At 38.0% G+C, this 20,542-nt stretch overlaps 4 protein-coding genes across 13 annotated transcripts; all 4 read left to right on the top strand.

Moving 5' to 3' along the window:
- The first annotated feature begins 516 nt into the window (after nt 1-516).
- LOC130428598 (zinc finger protein 271-like) lies at nt 517-5,403 on the top strand. Of its 4 annotated transcripts, none has more exons than XM_056756758.1 (4): nt 517-661; nt 842-1,009; nt 1,136-1,646; nt 2,033-5,403. In XM_056756758.1, the coding sequence occupies exons 1-4, from the start codon at nt 590-592 to the stop codon at nt 4,363-4,365; spliced, it is 3,084 nt and encodes a 1,027-aa protein (XP_056612736.1). In that variant the 5' UTR covers nt 517-589; the 3' UTR covers nt 4,366-5,403. The 4 variants fall into 4 exon arrangements, with proteins under 4 accessions (XP_056612736.1, XP_056612737.1, XP_056612739.1 ...); XM_056756759.1 differs by having other exon boundaries at nt 521-687; XM_056756761.1 differs by having other exon boundaries at nt 521-687; nt 828-1,009.
- A 989-nt stretch (nt 5,404-6,392) lies between these two features.
- Nucleotides 6,393-10,272, top strand: LOC130428604 (zinc finger protein 883-like). Of its 2 annotated transcripts, none has more exons than XM_056756776.1 (4): nt 6,393-6,563; nt 6,710-6,874; nt 6,992-7,502; nt 7,658-10,272. In XM_056756776.1, the coding sequence occupies exons 2-4, from the start codon at nt 6,719-6,721 to the stop codon at nt 9,082-9,084; spliced, it is 2,094 nt and encodes a 697-aa protein (XP_056612754.1). In that variant the 5' UTR covers nt 6,393-6,563; nt 6,710-6,718; the 3' UTR covers nt 9,085-10,272. The 2 variants fall into 2 exon arrangements, with proteins under 2 accessions (XP_056612754.1, XP_056612753.1); XM_056756775.1 differs by having other exon boundaries at nt 6,393-6,606.
- Nucleotides 10,273-11,305: 1,033 nt separating this feature from the next.
- Nucleotides 11,306-14,363, top strand: LOC130428601 (zinc finger protein ZFP2-like). Of its 3 annotated transcripts, none has more exons than XM_056756768.1 (4): nt 11,306-11,379; nt 11,629-11,793; nt 11,910-12,357; nt 12,494-14,363. In XM_056756768.1, the coding sequence occupies exons 2-4, from the start codon at nt 11,629-11,631 to the stop codon at nt 14,257-14,259; spliced, it is 2,379 nt and encodes a 792-aa protein (XP_056612746.1). In that variant the 5' UTR covers nt 11,306-11,379; the 3' UTR covers nt 14,260-14,363. The 3 variants fall into 3 exon arrangements, with proteins under 3 accessions (XP_056612746.1, XP_056612745.1, XP_056612744.1); XM_056756767.1 differs by having other exon boundaries at nt 11,308-11,455; nt 11,622-11,793; XM_056756766.1 differs by having other exon boundaries at nt 11,308-11,481; nt 11,622-11,793.
- Nucleotides 14,364-17,448: 3,085 nt separating this feature from the next.
- LOC130428603 (zinc finger protein 271-like) lies at nt 17,449-20,542 on the top strand. Of its 4 annotated transcripts, none has more exons than XM_056756771.1 (4): nt 17,449-17,587; nt 17,774-17,941; nt 18,079-18,526; nt 18,663-20,542. In XM_056756771.1, exons 2-4 carry the CDS (start codon nt 17,774-17,776, stop codon nt 20,405-20,407), a joined length of 2,361 nt encoding a protein of 786 aa, XP_056612749.1. In that variant the 5' UTR covers nt 17,449-17,587; the 3' UTR covers nt 20,408-20,542. The 4 variants fall into 4 exon arrangements, with proteins under 4 accessions (XP_056612749.1, XP_056612751.1, XP_056612748.1 ...); XM_056756773.1 differs by having other exon boundaries at nt 17,759-17,941; XM_056756770.1 differs by having other exon boundaries at nt 17,449-17,613.

Below are 20,542 nucleotides of genomic sequence, written 5' to 3'. Positions count from 1 at the left end.
CCTGTGACCAAAGAGTACATTTACATTTAGTCATTAAGCATATGCTTTTATCCAAAGCGACTTACAGATGAGGGAAACAATGGAAGCAATTGGAACAACCTAAGGACAACCAAAAGCATTAGTGCAATAAAAGAAAACCAATTCTTAGTTTTTTTATTTAGAGAAATTGATTGTGCAAAAAAGAAAACATAATACCTCTACATTTTAAAACAAATATTTAGTTATGATTGGAATCCTGATAGTTATCAAATTTTTAATTTTGTTTAATCGTAATCTTATTTTTTAGTATTTTTCATGTAACTGAAAAGGATTCAAGTTACCAAATGTGTAAATCTGATTACTGTAGTTCAGTTACATGTGATCAGTTTCTCCACAACACTGGTAATGATGAACAGAATGTAAAATGATCTCGATGATGAATTTAGTGGCGAGTGTCTTGTGTCTCCAGTCCAGCAGGAGTCGCTCTGCAGCTCTTTAGTCCGCCGATAAACCCACTAAAGAACGAAAGAAAGAAAGTCAAACATCAAGCGCTGCGTGTAACGTTATAAATAACTGTGATTTCGACTCTTTTGTGTTATATTTACGGTACATGAAGGTTTTCTCGATTTTTTGCGTTGGATTCATCAAGTCATTCACAGTTTCAAAGCAAACGAGAAGAAATGTAAGAATATCGTGTTTAAATCTGAGGTGTGTAACTCTGTTAAATGAAGATGTTCATAGATTGTAGTACGTAGTCTAGCATCCGATTATAAACATGCTTATTTTTTCTAATATTTTGTCGTAAGTTAACCCCTGTCATTTTTAATCATGATAAAACAATGTTTTAGTTTTTTGTGTTCAGATGTTGAGGATGACGTCACGGGTGGATGTGATGTGCTGTAAATCAGTAGGAACTGATCTGTCCATGCTGGATATTGATGATTTCATCATAGAAATCTGTCAGCTGAAGAAAGAGGTGGAGTTACTGGAGGAAAAGCTGAGAACAAGAGGAGATGAACTCAACACTGAGGTTTGGAAACATTCAACATCATTTACCTCAATTACTCTGACTGTTTTTATACCGTCATTAATGTAACACTAAATTTTTATTATATATGAAATATAAAGCTCCAGTGTTGTGTTGTTTGTTGTTCAGGATGTGTCGGAGGTTTTGTGGAGTCAATCTTCAGTCTGTGTGAATGATGGGAGCTTCAAAGAATCTCTGTATTCAGTGTGGAGCAGCGGAGATCAGATCACACCACAGCCACTGCTGGACAAACTCTCTGAAAAGAAATCCAGCCTCACTTTACTCTGTTATACTGACACAAACCCCACAGACGCTCAGGACACTGCGTGTGACAGTAATCACACATTGAATCAGGATGAATCTACTGATCAAACCTCCACAGAGTCTCTGGGTTCTGTCTGTAACGCTGGAGAACAGCAGACCCTGAACACCATACAACTGAAGATGTGTTCTGTCAAACTGATGGACTGCAGGAAACTGATGGAGATGAAAACAGAACTCACACCAGAGAAAGATCAAACTGATGAAGAGGAGAATCATGAGGATTTTGTTCCTTCAGTCAGTCTTGAAATAAAAACAGAACCCAAATCAGAGGAAGAACCAACTGAAGAACATGAGAATGATGATTTTATTCCTTCAGGTATGTTTCATCTGTCATGTTAGATGCTTTTTCATAAAATATGTTTTTGGTTAACTCCAGTTTCCTCCCCTGGTCTAAAGACATGCATGGTAGGTTGATTGGCATCTCCGGAAAAAATTGTCCGTAGGGTCTGAGTGAGTGCGTGAGTGAATGAGTGAGTGTGTGTGCCCTGCGATGGGTTGGCACTCCATCCAGGGTGTATCCTGCCTTGATGCCCGATGACTCCTGAGATAGGCGCAGGCTCCCCGTGACCCGAGGTAGTTCGGATAAGCGGTAGAAAATGGAATGGAATGTTTTTGGTTACTTAAGAAAACCACAATGAAGTTAGTTTCTCATTCTCAATAAACACTGATGTAGTTTCATATTTGCTGTCGTGTTTGTTTCAGATGAGAGGATTGATTCATGTGTTGATGGAGAAATGGCCTCTACGTCAAAACAGCGACTGACAGCACAAACTCTTTCCCGCATCACCTGTGGGAAGACATTCAGTTCACAGAGACATTTCAAGACACTTGAGAGAAAACACACAGAACAGAAACTCTTCACCTGCACCAGATGTGACATCAGCTTTCCTACCTCACAAGAGAAGAAACTTCATTCACAAGAGCACAGAGACAAGAAACACTTTCACTGTGAGCAGTGTGGGAAGAATTTTCTCTCGTCTTCTCGTCTGAAAGTTCATGTGCGGACACACAGCGGTGAAAAGTCTTTGCACTGCAGTGAATGTGACAAATATTTCAGCACCAAAGCAAATCTTGTTCTTCATCAGAGAATTCACACTGGAGAAAAACGCTGTGAGAAGAGATTCGTAAGTCTTCAGACTCATCAGAAGAAACACGCTGAAGAACAAACTGATCTAAAGTCAAACCAAACTACACATACCAAGGAGAAACTCTTTCAATGTTCAAAATGTGAGAAACGCTTCCGTCATAAATCTCATCAGATAACTCATGAGAGAACTCACACTGGAGAAAGACCTTACCACTGCCCTCACTGTGGAAAGAGCTTTTCCTATCAATATTCTTTAAGAGTTCATCTGAGAATTCACACTGGTGAGAATCCTTATCAGTGCAGTGTTTGTGGGAAGAGTTTTAATCAACATAATAATTTAGTGAGACACCAGAGAATTCACACTGGAGAGAAACCTTATCACTGCAGTGTTTGTGGAAAGGGTTTTACTCAACAAACTGGCCTAGTAAATCATCAGAGAATTCATACAGGTGAAAGACCCTTTAAATGTTCTCAGTGTGACAAGTCATTTGATCAAGTGAGTTCCTTGAAAACCCACGAGGAAACTCACACCGGAGAGAAACCTTATCAGTGCTCGAGGTGCGGAGAGAGCTTCACTTATTTAAGACATCTTCAGACTCATCAGAAGAAACACGCTGAAGAACAAACTGATCTAAAGTCACACAAAACAACACATACCCAGGAGAAACGCTTTCAGTGTTCACACTGTGAGAAACGCTTCCGTCGTAAAGCTAATCGGATAATTCATGAGAGAGTTCACACTGGAGAGAAACCGCATGTCTGCCCTCAATGTGGAAAGAGCTTTTCCAATCAAAGTACTTTAAGAGTTCATCTGAGAATTCACACCGGAGAGAAACCTTATCAGTGCAGTGTTTGTGGGAAGAGTTTTAATAGTCATCACAATTTAATGAGACACCAGATAATTCACACTGGAGAAAGACCTTATCTCTGTAAAGTTTGTGGAAAGGGTTTCACTCAACAAGCTGGACTAGTAAGACATCAGAGACTTCATACAGGTGAAAGACCCTTTAAATGTTCTCACTGTGACAAGTCATTTGCTCAAATGAGTGCCTTGAAAAACCACGAGAGAATTCATATTGGAGAGAAACCTTATCAGTGCTCGAGCTGCGGAGAGAGATTCACTTATTTAAGACATCTTCAGACTCATCAGAAGAAACACGCTAAAGAACAAACTGATCTAAAGTCACACCAAACTACACATATCGAGGAGAAACGCTTTCAGTGTTCATACTGTGAGAAACTGTTCCGTCATAAAGCTAATCGGATAATTCATGAGAGAACTCACACCGGAGAGAAACCTCACCAGTGCTCGAGCTGTGGAAAGAGCTTTTCTCATCCAAGTTCTCTTAGAGTTCATCTGAGAATTCACACTGGAGAGAGACCATATCAGTGCAGTGTTTGTGGAAAGGGTTTCACTCATCAAACTGGCCTAGTAAATCATCAGAGAATTCATACAGGTGAAAGACCCTTTAAATGTTCTCATTGTGACAAGTCGTTTGCTCGAATGAGTGCCTTGAAAAACCATGAGAGAATTCATACTGGAGAGAAACCTTATCAGTGCTCGAGCTGCGGAGAGAGATTCACTTATTTAAGAAGTCTTCAGACTCATCAGGAGAAACACGCTGAAGAACAAACTGATCTGAAGTCACACCAAACAACACATACAGAGGAGAAACTCTTTCAATGTTCACACTGTGAGAAACGCTTCCGTCAAAAAGCTAATCAGATAATTCATGAGAGAACTCACACTGGAGAAAGACCTTTTCTCTGCCCTTACTGTGGAAAGAGCTTTACTCAGCCAAGTTCTTTTAGAGTTCATCAGAGAATTCACACTGGAGAGAAACCTTATCAGTGCTCGAGCTGCGGAGAGAGATTCACTTATTTAAAAAGTCTTCAGACTCATCAGAAGAAACACGCTGAAGAACAAACAGCTCTGGAAATATTATAGCTTCTATAACCTGGAATAATTTTACTCTCAGTATTTTTCTGTGATATACGTTCAAATAAAAATTATTCTGCATGTCTTTCCTCATGTACGAATGAAAATGAATCTGTTTAATGTTATTTGTATGATTAGTAGCGTCTTTTGCTTATGACAGTTTGTAGTTTAGATGAGGATGATGACACAAGGTGGTTTAACTTGAGCGGCATAATCTGTGGTTGTCTCGGGATAGGGGAGGAGGGCAGAAAGAGAATCATCAGCATAGCCGTAGCTGCTGTTCATTACTTTTAATGATAATACTGGCCTGACCTGAATGAACTAAACTAATCAATCAGGCTTAAATGGGTTTCATAACATTTAACTTTAGTTCATGTGATCATACTGATTCAATCAAGGCTCAGTTAGTCAAGATAATAGCACACACAAGATATTAAAGGGATAGTTCACCCAAACGTGAAAATTCTGTCATCATTTACTCACATTCGAGTTGTTCCAAATCTGTACAAACCACCAAGCTGGAAGACAAAGACAGTTCACTTTTCTTCCCAAAAGTGACATCCCCTGATTGAGTCATCGTTACAGTTTAAAGAGATCATAGTCTCTATAGTTTCGGGTCCTCTTTTTCTGTTCCATCTCTTCCGCTTCACTCGGCCTTTGTCGTTTCTACAAGGACCCTGACCCCTAAATCTGTGCCAGGCTACAAGCTCTGTAGAAGATTTTATACCTAAAGAGATAAATAATGAGAAGTTGTGTATTTAAGATGGCTCAAAGGAAGAGAAGTTCCTTTGCAAACCAACTCAACTGCCAACGGCATCAAAACTTGTGACTGAAGATTATTTTCTACAAACAAAGAAAAAGGCACAACACCTCCACCCAAGATCAGCTGAAGCCTCAACAAACTGCATCAGGACACTTTCTTTCCTTTTATGGGCAAGTATCATAATGAGGCTTATTAAACAGTTCATCATAAATCCATTTCACAAAGATGTCTTCGAATGAAGAAACTGATGGTCTGGTTCAGGCTGTTGATCTGCTGAATTTCAAATGCTGCCAACTTCAACCTCTACCAATGCTAAGCTCTGTGTGTGCGTGTGTATGGTATATTAGTATGTGTCTGGTCTAAAGTCAATAAAGTCTTGTTTTAGATTGTCTGTTGTTCATGCTCATAATCCGTAAGCACTGTTCTCTATGGAATCATCACAACAGAATTCTTTATTGTTTCTAAGTGACGTGACTTATGGACACATTCTCACTCTAGGTCCAATATTTCCAAAAGTATATGGAGAATTTGTGAAAGCCTCAAATTATGATGCACTTGAAGTAATGAAATACGTTCGTCTGGAAGTGTGTGGATGACATCAGAACTACTCGACTGTCCACTTCTGATGTCGTTATTATGAGAATGTTACATTTCTTGTAATTATGTATATATGTCAATAACACATAAGAGACTGTGGGCGTGTTTATGACCCTTTAAATTTCACTACAGTGAATACAATGTTATTAGATCACATCAATCTGTACTGTGATGACATTAACAGTGTCAGGGTTGGGAGGGTGACTTTAAAAATGTATTCCAGTAAATTTATAAATTACTTCTATATATAAAAAAATGCAATCAATAACTTAATTCAAGTATCACAGTATGAAGTAATGTTGTCTGATAGCTTTTGTGTCACTTGTGTAAATAAAATCAAGAGAAAAGCAAAATGGTTTAAACCTTGTGCAATTGAAGAGACAATTGTAATCCTGTTTATAATCAAATCTTTTACTATTGTTTTTAACCGTAATCTTATTATTTAGTTTTTTTCATGTAACTGTAAAGGATTCAAGTTACCAAATGTGTAAATCTGATTACTGTAGTTCAGTTACATGTGATCAGTTTCTCCACAACACTGGTAATGATGAACAGAATGTAAAATGATCTCGATGATGAATTTAGTGGCGAGTGTCTTGTGTCTCCAGTCCAGCAGGAGTCGCTCTGCAGCTCTTTAGTCCGCCGATAAACCCACTAAAGAACGAAAGAAAGAAAGTCAAACATCAAGCGCTGCGTGTAACGTTATAAATAACTGTGATTTCGACTCTTTTGTGTTATATTTACGGTACATGAAAGTTTTCTCGATTTTTTGCGTTCGACGCTTTGAGTGATTGACAGTTTCAAAACACACGAGAATAAATGTGAGAATATCGTGTTTAAATCAGAGGTGTGTAAATCTGTCTGTTAAATGAAGATGTTCATATATTGAAGTACGTAGTCTAACATCTGATTATTTACATGCTTATTTTTTATATTTTGCCGCTGTCAATTATAATTGTAATAAAATAATGATTTTAGTTTTTATTTGTTCAGATATTGAGGATGACGTCACGGATGGATGTGATGTGCTGTAAATCAGTAGGAACTGATCTGTCCATGCTGGATATTGATGATTTGATGACAGAAATCTGTCAGCTGAAGAAAGAGGTGGAGTTACTGGAGGAAAAGCTGAGAACAAGAGATGAACTCAAGTCTGAGGTTTGGAAACATTCAACATCATTTACCTCAATCACTCTTACTGTTTATATACTGTCAAACTAAATTTTTATTATATATGAAATATAAAGCTCCAGTGTTGTGTTGTGTGTTTGTCAGGATGTGTCTGCGGTTTTGTGGAGTCAATCTTCAGTGTGTGTGAATGATGGGAGCTTCAAAGAATCTCTGTATTCAGTGTGGAGCAGCGGAGATCAGATCACACCACAGCCACTGCTGGACAAACTCTCTGAACAGAAATCCAGCCTCACTTTACTCTGTTATACTGACACAAATCCCACAGACGCTCAGGACACTGCGTGTGACAGTAATCACACATTGAATCAGGATGAATCTACTGATCAAACCTCCACAGAGTCTCTGGGTTCTGTCTGTAACGCTGGAGAACAGCAGACCCTGAACACCATACAACTGAAGATGTGTTCTGTCAAACTGATGGACTGCAGGAAACTGATGGAGATGAAAACAGAACCCACACCAGAGAAAGATCAAACTGATGAAGAGGAGAATCATGAGGATTTTGTTCCTTCAGTCAATCTGGAAATAAAAACAGAACCCAAATCAGAGGAAGAACCGAATGAAGAACATGAGGATGATGATTTTATTCCTTCAGGTATGTTTAATCTGTCATGTTAGATGCTTATTCATAAAATATGTTTTTGGTTACTTGAGAAAACCACAATGAAGTTAGTTTCTCATTCTCAATAAACACTGATGTAGTTTCATATTTTCTTGAGCTTCTTCTTAATGCTGTCGTGTTTGTTTCAGATGAGAGGATTGATTCATGTGTTGATGGAGAAATGGCCTCTACGTCAAAACAGCGACTGACAGCACAAACTCTTTCCCGCATCACCTGTGGGAAGACATTCAGTTCACAGAGACATTTGAAGACACGTGAGAGAAAACACACAGAACAGAAACTCTTCACCTGCACCAGATGTGACATCAGCTTTCCTACCTCACAAGAGAAGAAACTTCATTCACAAGAGCACAGAGACAAGAAACACTTTCACTGTGAGCAGTGTGGGAAGAATTTTCTCTCGTCTTCGCGTCTGAAAGTTCACGTGCGGACACACAGCGGTGAAAAGTCTTTCCACTGCAGTGAATGTGACAAATATTTCAGCACCAAAGCAAATCTTGTTCTTCATCAGAGAATTCACACTGGAGAAAAACCTTATCAGTGCAGTGTTTGTGGAAAGAGTTTTAATCAACATAATAATTTACTGAGACACCAGATAATTCACACTGGACAGAGACCTTATCAATGCAGTGTTTGTGGAAAGGGTTTTACTCAACAAACTGGCCTAGTAAATCATCGGAGAATTCATACAGGTGAAAGACCCTTTAAATGTTCTCACTGTAACAAGTCATTTGCTCAAATGAGTGCCTTGAAAAACCACGAGAGAATTCATATTGGAGAGAAACCTCACCAGTGCTCGAGCTGCGGTGAGAGATTTTCTTATTTTAAAAGTCTTCAGACTCATCAGAAGAAACACCCTGAAGAACAAACTGATCTAAAGTCACACCAAACTACACATATCGAGGAGAAACGCTTTCAGTGTTCATACTGTGAGAAACTCTTCAGTCATAAAGCTAATCGGAAAATTCATGAGAGAACTCACACTGGAGAGAAACCTTATCAGTGCTCGAGCTGTGGAAAGAGCTTTTCTCATCCAAGTTCTTTTAGAGTTCACCAGAGAATTCACACTGGAGAGAGACCATATCACTGCAGTGTTTGTGGAAATTGTTTCAGTCATCAAACTGGCCTAGTAAATCATCAGAGACTTCATACAGGTGAAAGACCCTTTAAATGTTCTCACTGTGACAAGTCATTTGCTCAAATGAGTGCCTTGAAAAACCACGAGAGAATTCATATTGGAGAGAAACCTTACCAGTGCTCGAGCTGCGGTGAGAGATTTTCTTATTTTAAAAGTCTTCAGACTCATCAGAAGAAACACGCTGAAGAACAAACTGATCTAAAGTCACACAAAACTACACATATCGAGGAGAAACGCTTTCAGTGTTCACACTGTGAGAAACTCTTCAGTCATAAAGCTAATCGCAAAATTCATGAGAGAATTCACACTGGAGAGAAACCTTACCAGTGCTCGAGCTGTGGAAAGAGCTTTTCTCATCCAAGTTCTTTTAGAGTTCATCAGAGAATTCACACTGGAGAGAAACCTTATCACTGCTGAAGAACAAACTGATCTGAAAACATTATAGCGTCTATAACCTGGAATAATTTTACTCGCAGTATTTGTCTGTTATATTTTCAAAAAAAAATGATACTGCATGTCTTTCCTCATGTACGAATGAAAATGAATCTGTTTAATGTCATTTGTATGATTAGTAGCGTCTTTTGCTTATGACAGTTTGTAGTTTAGATGAGGATGATGACACAAGGTGGTTTAACTTGAGCGGCATAATCTGTGGTTGTCTCGGGATAGGGGAGGAGGGCAGAAAGAGAATCATCAGCATAGCCGTAACTGCTGTTCATTACTTTTAATGATAATACTGGCCTGACCTGAATGAACTAAACTAATCAATCAGGCTTAAATGGGTTTCATAACATTTAACTTTAGTTCATGTGATCATACTGATTCAATCAAGGCTCAGTTAGTCAAGATAATAGCACACACAAGATATTAAAGGGATAGTTCACCCAAACGTGAAAATTCTGTCATCATTTACTCACATTCGAGTTGTTCCAAATCTGTACAAACCACCACGCTGGAAAACAAAGACAATTCACTTCTCCCCCCAAAGTGACATCCCCTGATTGGGTCATCTTTACAGTTTAAAGAGACATTAGTGTCCGATCCTCTTTTTCTGTTCCATCTCTTCCGCTTCACTCGGCCTGTGTCGCTTCTATAAGGACCCGGACCCCTAAATCTGTGCCAGGCTACAAGCTCTGTAGAAGATTTGATACCCAATGAGATTAATAATCAGAAGATGAGTATTTAAGATGGCTCAAAGGAAGAGAAGTCTGTTCCTTTGCAAACCAACTCAACTGCCCTTGGTGTCCCTGATAATAAAGTCCATCTTTTGGCATCAAAACTTGTGACTGAAGATTATTTTCTACAAACAAAGAAAAAAGCACAACACCTCCACCCAAGATCAGCTGAAGCCTCAACAAACTGCATCAGGACACTTTCTTTCCTTTTATGGGCAAGTATCATAATGAGGCTTATTAAACAGTTCATCATGAATCCTTTTCACAAAGATGTCTTCGAATGAAGAAACTGATGGTCTGGTTCAGGCTGTTGATCTGCTGAATTTCAAATGATGCCAACTTCAACCTCTACCAATGCTAAGCTCTGTGTGTGCGTGTGTATGGTATATTAGTATGTGTTTGGTCTATAGTCAATAAAGTCTTGTTTTAAGTTGCATGTTGTTCATGCTCATAACCCGTAAACTCTGTTCTCTATGGAATCATCACAACAGAATTCTTTATTGTATCTAAGTGAGGTGACTGGTGGACACATGTTCACTCTAGGTCCAATATTAGCAGATTTAACTGGAGAATCTGTGAAAGCCTCAAATTAGGATAAACTTGAAGTAATTAAATACTTTTGTCTGGAAGTGTGTGGGTGTTTGTTTGTTATGCGTGTAGTTGAGCAGAATCACATGTAGATCATGTTGCATGTTGTGTATTTTATTTTGACAGATTTTTTTCTAATTCATAAATGTTCTTTTTTTACAGAAGTTTCCAATTATTTTATTTACTATAATGTCTATACATGCATCAGAATAACCAGACTGTGCACTTCTGATGTCATAATTATGAGAATGTTATAATTCTTGTAGTTATGTATATATGTCAATAACACATAAGAGACTGAGGGCGTGTTTATGACCCTTTAAATTTCACTACAGTGAATACAATGTTATTAGATCACATCAATCTGTACTGTGATGACATTACCAGTGTCAGGGTTGGGAGGGTGACTTTAAAAATGTATTCCAGTACAGTTACAAATGAGTTATTCATATTAAAATAATGCAATCAATAACTTAATTCAAGTATCACAGTATGAAGTAATGTAGTCTGATAGCTTTTGTGTCACGTGTGTAAATAAAATCAAGAGAAAAGCTAAATGGTTTAACCCTTGTGCAATTGAAGAGACAATCGTAATCCTGTTTATAATCAAACCTTTTACTATTGTTTTTAACCGTAATCTTATTATTTAGTTTTTTTCATGTAACTGCAAAGGATTCAAGTCACCAAATGTCTAAATCTGATTACTGTAGTTCAGTTACATGTGATCAGTTTCTCCACAACACTGGTAATGATGAACAGAATGTAAAATGATCTCGATGATGAATTTAGTGGCGAGTGTCTTGTGTCTCCAGTCCAGCAGGAGTCGCTCTGCAGCTCTTTAGTCCGCCGATAAACCCACTAAAGAACAAAAGAAAGAAAGTCAAACATCAAGCGCTGCGTGTAACGTTATAAATAACTGTGATTTTGACTCTTTTGTGTTATATTTACGGTACATGAAAGTTTTCTCGATTTTTTGCTTTGGATTCTTCAAGTCATTCACAGTTTCAAAGCAAACGTGAAGAAATGTAAGAATATCGTGTTTAAATCAGAGGTGTGTAACTCTGTTAAATGAAGATGTTCATAGATTGTAGTACGTACTCTAACATCTGATTATTTACAGGCTTATTTTTTTAATATTTTGTCGTAAGTTAGCCCCTATAATTTATAATTATAATAAAACAATGTTTTTAGTGTTCAGATGTTGAGGATGACGTCACGGGTGGATGTGATGTGCTGTAAATCAGTAGGAACTGATCTGTCCATGCTGGATATTGATGATATCATCACAGAAATCTGTAAGATGAAGAAAGAGGTGGAGTTACTGGAGGAAAAGCTGAGAACAAGAGATGAACTCAAGTCTGAGGTTTGGACACATTCAACATCATTAACCTCAATCACTCTGACTGTTTTATACCATCAAACTAAATTTTTATTATATACGAAATATAAAGCTCCAGTGTTGTGTTGTGTGTTCGTCAGGATGTGTCGGCGGTTTTGTGGAGTCAATCTTCAGTGTGTGTGAGTTCATTGCTGGACAAACTCTCTGAACAGAAATCCAGCCTCACTTTACTCTGTTATACTGACACAAACCCCACAGACGCTCAGGACACTGCGTGTGACAGTAATCACACCTTGAATCAGGATGAATCTACTGATCAAACCTCCACAGAGTCTCTGGGTTCTGTCTGTAACGCTGGAGAACAGCAGAACCTGAACACCATACCACTGAAGATGTGTTCTGTCAAACTGATGGACTGCAGGAAACTGATCGAGATGAAAACAGAACCCACACCAGAGAAAGATCAAACTGATGAAGAGGAGAATCATGAGGATTTTGTTCCTTCAGTCAGTCTGGAAATAAAAACAGAACCAAAATCAGAGGAAGAACCGAATGAAGAACATGAGAATGATGATTTTATTCCTTCAGGTATGTTTCATCTGTCATGTTAGATGCTTATTCATAAAATATGTTTTTGGTTACTTGAGAAAACCACAATGAAGTTAGTTTCTCATTCTCAATAAACACTGATGTAGTTTCATATTTGCTGTCGTGTTTGTTTCAGATGAGAGGATTGATTCATGTGTTGATGGAGAAATGGCCTCTACGTCAAAACAGCGACTGACAGCACAAACTCTTTCCCGCATCACCTGTGGGAAGACATTCAGTTCACAGAGACATTTGAAGACACGTGAGAGAAAACACACAGAACAGAAACTCTTCACCTGCACCAGATGTGACATCAGCTTTCCTACCTCACAAGAGAAGAAACTTCATTCACAAGAGCACAGAGACAAGAAACACTTTCACTGTGAGCAGTGTGGGAAGAATTTTCTCTCGTCTTCTCGTCTGAAAGTTCATGTGCGGACACACAGCGGTGAAAAGTCTTTGCACTGCAGTGAATGTGACAAATATTTCAGCACCAAAGCAAATCTTGTTCTTCATCAGAGAATTCACACTGGAGACAAACGCTGTGAGAAGAGATTCGTAAGTCTTCAGACTCATCAGAAGAAACAGGCTGAAGAACAAACTCATCTAAAGTCACACAAAACAACACATACCAAGGAGAAACTCTTTCAGTGTTCACACTGTGAGAAACGCTTCCGTCATAAAGCTAATCGGATGATTCATGAGAGAACTCACACTGGAGAGAAACCTTACCAGTGCTCGAGCTGTGGAAAGAGCTTTGCTGATCCAAGTGTTTTCAGAGTTCATCTGAGAATTCACACTGGAGAGAAACCTTACCAGTGCTCGAGCTGTGGAAAGAGCTTTGCTGATCCAAGTGTTTTCAGAGTTCATCTGAGAATTCACACTGGAGAGAAACCTTATCATTGCCCTCACTGTGGAAAGAGCTTTCCTGATCCAAGTACTTTAAGAGTTCATCTAAGAATTCACACCGAAGAGAAACCTTATCAGTGCTCGAGCTGCGGTGAGAGATTCGCTTATTTAAGAAGTCTTCGGACCCATCAAAAGAAACACAGTGAAATGCAATCTGATATAAAGTCACACAAAACGACACATATCGAGGAGAAACTCTTTCAGTGTTCACACTGTGAGAAACGCTTCCGTCATGAAGCTTATCGGATAATTCATGAGAGAACTCATACTGGAGAGAAACCTTACCAGTGCTCGAGCTGTGGAAAGAGCTTTACTGATCAAAGTGCTTTAAGAGTTCATCTGAGAATTCACACTGGAGAGAAACCTTATCAGTGCAGTGTTTGTGGAAAGGGTTTCACTCATCAAAATGACCTAGTAAATCATCAAAGAATTCATACAGGTGAAAGACCCTTTAAATGTTCTCATTGTGACAATTCGTTCGCTCGAATGAGTACCTTGAAAAACCACGAGAGAATTCATACTGGAGAGAAACCTTACCAGTGCTCGAGCTGTGGAAAGAGCTTTACTGATCAAAGTGCTTTAAGAGTTCATCTGAGAATTCACACTGGAGAGAAACCTTACCAGTGTTCGAGCTGTGGAAAGAGCTTTACTGATCAAAGTACTTTAAGAGTTCATCTGAGAATTCACACTGGACAGAGACCTTATCAGTGCAGTGTTTGTGAAAAGGGTTTCACTCAACAAATTGGCCTAGTAAATCATCAGAGAATTCATACAGGTGAAAGACCCTTTAAATGTTCTCATTGTGACACTTCGTTCGCTCGAATGAGTGCCTTGAAAAACCACGAGAGAATTCATACTGGAGAGAAACCTTATCAGTGCTCGAGCTGCGGAGAGAGATTCAATCATTTAAGAAGTCTTCAGAATCATCAGAAGAAACACACTGAAGATCAAACTGATCTTAAGTCACACCGAACAACACAACTCTTATCCTAACTCTTGTCCTAATTTTACTCGCAGTATTTTTCTGTGTATTATGTGCCAAGTGAAATTATTTTTTATGTCTTTTCTCATGTACGAATTAAAATGAATCTGTTTTATGTTGTTTGTGTGATTATTAACTTCTTGTGCTTATGACAGTTTGTAGTTTAGATGAGGATGATGACACAAGGTGGTTTAACTTGAGCGGCATAATCTGTGATTGTCTCAGGATAGGGGAGGAGGGCAGAAAGAGAATCATCTGCGTAGCTGCTCTTATCCTGAGTAGGCCCCGGGAATCCATTCCAAAAATAATAGATTCCAAGGTGTTGAGAATTGAGAGTCGATTCCAATGGTTGGAGTCCTCTTTAAGAGCCTTCATAAACTGAAGCCCAACTCCTTAGCTGATGTCATTGCTCAACTAAATCACATTTAATTCTTGTCTAAATTCTTAAACACATTAGACTTTTTAATAAACTGAGGGATGAAGTCTAGAGCTGTGTAAATGACATTAAATGTTCTGCATCCGTAAAAGCAAAAGCTTTGTTTGAACACACATTGCAGTTACATGTATCCACACATTTAAAAAATCCTATAAATACGTTTATGTTTTCACACGGACAGTCTTCTCTTACCCTCGATGAGCTCAGTATGTGCGTGAAGAGCATTAAATGTATATAAAGCACAGTCTCACAACATGATCTTTACTTGAACGTCTGTTTAAAGCTGGACAGAACATTTTCAAAACATGTCTGCACTACTTGAATTTAACAGTAATATTACAGTATTCTTACATATTTTAATACAATTAACTGATTATCAATCTGTCTGTCTATATTCCTAAAGTATGAAATCAAAAAAATAGTCATCTGAGAGGTGCTTTAGTTTTGAAAACAGCTAGTAAATTAGATTATTAATAATATATTGGAAATAGAGTTAGGATTTTTTATAGAAACAATAAACAATGAACTGATATAAAAAGTGATAGCTTAGAAAATTGTAATGCATTAAAAATGTGTATTTTTTAATAATAAATAAACATCTGTACTAAAACAGGGAATTGAGCAGGAATCGAAAAGTCAAGGCGAAAAGGCACGAGTTTCACGTAAGTCAAGATAATAGCACACACAAGATATTAAAGGGATAGTTCACCCAAACGTGAAAATTCTGTCATCATTTACTCACATTCGAGTTGTTCCAAATCTGTACAAACCACCACGCTGGAAGACAAAGACAGTTCACTTTTCTTCCCAAAAGTGACATCCCCTGAATGGGTCATCCTTACAGTTTAAAGAGACATTAGTGTCCGATCCTCTTTTTCTGTTCCATCTCTTCCGCTTCACTCGGCCTGTGTCGCTTCTAGGACCAGGACCCCTAAATCTGTGCCAGGCTACAAGCTCTGTAGAAGATTTTATACCTAAAGAGATAAATAATGAGAAGTTGTGTATTTAAGATGGCTCAAAGGAAGAGAAGTTCCTTTGCAAACCAACTCAACTGCCAACGGCATCAAAACTTGTGACTGAAGAGTATTTTCTACAAACAAAGAAAAAGGCACAACACCTCCACCCAAGATCAGCTGAAGCCTCAACAAACTGCATCAGGACACTTTCTTTCCTTTTATGGGCAAGTATCATAATGAGGCTTATTAAACAGTTCATCATAAATCCTTTTCACAAAGATGTCTTCGAATGAAGAAACTGATGGTCTGGTTCAGGCTGTTGATCTGCTGAATTTCAAATGCTGCCAACTTCAACCTCTACCAATGCTAAGCTCTGTGTGTGCGTGTGTATGGTATATTAGTATGTGTCTGGTCTAAAGTCAATAAAGTCTTGTTTTAGATTGTCTGTTGTTCATGCTCATAATCCGTAAGCACTGTTCTCTATGGAATCATCACAACAGAATTCTTTATTGTTTCTAAGTGAGGTGACTGATGGACACATTCTCACTCTAGGTCCAATATTTCCAAAAGTATATGGAGAATTTGTGAAAGCCTCAAATTATGATGCACTTGAAGTAATGAAATACGTTCGTCTGGAAGTGTGTGGATGACATCAGAACTACTCGACTGTCCACTTCTGATGTCGTTATTATAAGAATGTTACATTTCTTGTAATTATGTATATATGTCAATAACACATAAGAGACTGTGGGCGTGTTTATGACCCTTTAAATTTCACTACAGTGAATACAATGTTATTAGATCACATCAATCTGTAGTGTGATGACATTACCAGTGTCAGGGTTGGGAGGGTGACTTTAAAAATGTATTCCAGTAAATTTATAAATTACTTCTATATATATAAAAATGCAATCAATAACTTAATTCAAGTATCACAGTATGAAGTAATGTTGTCTGATAGCTTTTGTGTCACTTGTGTAAATAAAATCAAGAGAAAAGCAAAATGGTTTAACGCTTGTGCAATTGAAGAGACAATCGTAATCCTGTTTATAATCAAATCTTTTACTATTGTTTTTAACCGTAATCTTATTATTTAGTTTTTTTCATGTAACTGTAAAGGATTCAAGTCACCAAATGTCTAAATCTGATTACTGTAGTTCAGTTACATGTGATCAGTTTCTCCACAACCAGTGTTGGGTAAGTTACTCTGAAAAAGTAATTAATTACTAGTTACTCATTACATATTCCATAGTGTAATTAGATTACTGTCCAAATTACTCTGTCCAAAAAGTATTTAGTTACTCATTACTAATTACTTTCTATATCCTACATCAACCTTGATTAGATAAGTGATTCAAGAATATACATGAAACGGCTTATTTAATTCATTCAAATAATATTATTAACTGACCAAAGTATTACAAATGTGAGAATTATACATTAAAGCACAGATTTTAAAGTAAGACTTTGAATTTTGAAGTCAATTACGCTATTGCACACGCATATATTTCACAAAGTATTTAGTTTAATTAAATCAAAAGTAACTGTATTTAAATTACAGAAAACATATGAGTAATCCCTTACTTTACTTTTTCAAGGGAAAAGTAATTAAATTACAGTAACTAATTACTTAGTAACTAGTTACACCCAACACTGTCCACAACACTGGTAATGATGAACAGAATGTAAAATGATCTCGATGATGAATTTAGTGGCGAGTGTCTTGTGTCTCCAGTCCAGCAGGAGTCGCTCTGCAGCTCTTTAGTCCGCCGATAAACCCACTAAAGAACGAAAGAAAGAAAGTCAAACATCAAGCGCTGCGTGTAACGTTATAAATAACTGTGATTTCGACTCTTTTGTGTTATATTTACAGTTCATGAAGGTTTTCTCGATTTTTGCGTTCGACGCTTTGAGTGATTGACAGTTTCAAAACACACGAGAATAAATGTAAGAATATCGTGTTTAAATCAGAGGTGTGTAAATCTGTCTGTTAAATGAAGATGTTCATATATTGAAGTACGTAGTCTAACATCCGATTATAAACATGCTTATTTTTTCTAATCTTTTGTCGTAAGTTAACCTCTGTCATTTATAATTATAATAAAATAATGTTTTTAGTTTTTATTTGTGCAGATGTTGAGGATGACGTCACGGGTGGATGTGATGTGCTGTAAATCAGTAGGAACTGATCTGTCCATGCTGGATATTGATGATTTCATCACAGAAATCTGTAAGATGAAGAAAGAGGTGGAGTTACTGGAGGAAAAGCTGCGGACAAGAGGAGATGAACTCAACTCTGAGGTTTGGAAACATTCAACATCATTTACCTCAATTACTCTGACTGTTTTTATACCGTCATTCATTTCAAACGAAATTAAAATAACATATCAAACATATATTATATATAAAGCTCTAGTGTTGTGTTGTGTGTTTGTCAGGATGTGTCTGCGGTTTTGTGGAGTCAATCTTCAGTGTGTGTGAGTTCACTGCTGGACAAACTCTCTGAACAGAAATCCAGCCTCACTTTACTCTGTTATACTGACACAAACCCCACAGACGCTCAGGACACTGCGTGTGACAGTAATCACACCTTGAATCAGGATGAATCTACTGATCAAACCTCCACAGAGTCTCTGGGTTCTGTCTGTAACGCTGGAGAACAGCAGACCCTGAACACCATACAACTGAAGATGTGTTCTGTCAAACTGATGGACTGCAGGAAACTGATGGAGATGAAAACTGAACCCACACCAGAGAAAGATCAAACTGATGAAGAGGAGAATCATGAGGATTTTGTTCCTTCAGTCAGTCTGGAAATAAAAACAGAACCTAAATCAGAGGAAGAACAGACTGAAGAACATGAGAATGATGATTTTATTCCTTCAGGTATGTTTCATCTGTCATGCGAGTTGCTTATTCATAAAATATGTTTTTGGTTACTTGAGAAAACCACAATGAAGTTAGTTTCTCATTCTCAATAAACACTGATGTAGTTTCATATTTGCTGTCGTGTTTGTTTCAGATGAGAGGATTGATTCATGTTGTGATGGAGAAATGGCCTCTACGTCAAAACAGCGACTGACAGCACAAACTCTTTCTCGCATCACCTGTGGGAAGACATTCGGTTCACAGAGACATTTGAAGACACGTGAGAGAAAACACACAGAACAGAAACTCTTCACCTGCACCAGATGTGACATCAGCTTTCCTACATCACAAGAGAAGAAACTTCATTCACAAGAGCACAGAGACAAGAAACACTTTCACTGTGAGCAGTGTGGGAAGAATTTTCTCTCGTCTTCTCGTCTGAAAGTTCACGTGCGGACACACAGCGGTGAAAAGTCTTTGCACTGCAGTGAATGTGACAAATATTTCAGCACCAAAGCAAATCTTGTTCTTCATCAGAGAATTCACACTGGAGACAAACGGTGTGAGAAGAGATTCGTAAGTCTTCAGACTCATCAGAAGAAACACGCTGAAGAACAAACTGATCTAAAGTCACACAAAACAACACATACCAAGGAGAAACTCTTTCAGTGTTCACACTGTGAGAAACGCTTCCATCAAAAAGCTAATCAGATAATTCATGAGAGAATTCATACTGGAGAGAAACCTTATCAGTGCAGTGTTTGTGGAAAGGGTTTCACTCAACAATCTGGCCTTGTAAGACATCAGAGAATTCATACAGGTGAAAGACCCTTTAAATGTTCTCATTGTGACAAGTCGTTTGCTCGAATGAGTGCCTTGAAAAACCACGAGAGAATTCACACTGGAGAGAAACCTTACCAGTGCTCGAGGTGTGGAAAGAGCTTTACTGATCCAAGTACTTTAAGAGTTCATCTAAGAATTCACACCGAAGAGAAACCTTATCAGTGCTCGAGCTGCGGTGAGAGATTCGCTTATTTAAGAAGTCTTCAGACTCATCACAAGAAACACAGTGAAAGACAAACTGATCTAAAGTCACACAAAACTACACATATCGAGGAGAAACGCTTTCAGTGTTCACACTGTGAGAAACTCTTCCGTCATAAAGTTAATCAGATAATACATGAGAGAGTTCACACCGGAGAGAAACCTTACCAGTGCCCTCACTGTGGGAAGAGCTTTACTGATCGAAGAAATTTAAGAGTTCATCTGAGAATTCACACTGGAGAGAAACTTTATCAGTGCAGTGTTTGTTGGAAGAGTTTTAATAGTCAGAACAATTTAGTGACACACCAGAGAGTTCACACTGGAGAAAGACCTTATCTCTGTAAAGTTTGTGGAAAGGCTTTCACTCAACAAGCTGCCCTAGTAAATCATCAGAGAATTCATACAGGTGAAAGACCCTTTAAATGTTCTCACTGTGACAAGTCATTTGCTCAAATGGGTGCCTTGAAAAACCACGAAAGAATTCACACCGGAGAGAAACCTTATCAGTGCTCGAGCTGTGGGAAGAGTTTTAATAGTCAACACAATTTAGTGAGACACCAGAGATTTCACACTGGAGAGAAACCTTATCACTGCAGTGTTTGTGGGAAGGGTTTCACTCAACAAGCTGGCCTAGTAAATCATCAGAGACTTCATACAGGTGAAAGACCCTTTAAATGTTCTCATTGTGACAAGTCGTTTACTCGAATGAGTGTCTTGAAAACCCACGAGAGAATTCACACTGGAGAGAAACCTTATCAGTGCTCGAGCTGTGGAGAGAGATTTACTTATTCAAAAAGTCTTCAGACTCATCAGAAGAAACACGCTGAAGAACAAACTGATCTGGAATCATTGTAGCGTCTCTATCTCTTGCCCTAATTTTTCTCACAGTATTTTCTGTGTACTATGTTCAAAGAGAAATGTTGCTTAATATCATTTCTCATGTACGAATGAAAATGAATCAGTTTAATGTTTTTGTTAATTAAAGGGATA

Source organism: Triplophysa dalaica, chromosome 9, assembly GCF_015846415.1.
Source record: "Triplophysa dalaica isolate WHDGS20190420 chromosome 9, ASM1584641v1, whole genome shotgun sequence".
NCBI lineage: Eukaryota > Metazoa > Chordata > Actinopteri > Cypriniformes > Nemacheilidae > Triplophysa > Triplophysa dalaica.
The sequence above is the reverse complement of the archived record's forward strand: the minus strand, read 5'-3'. Positions and strand labels throughout refer to the sequence as shown.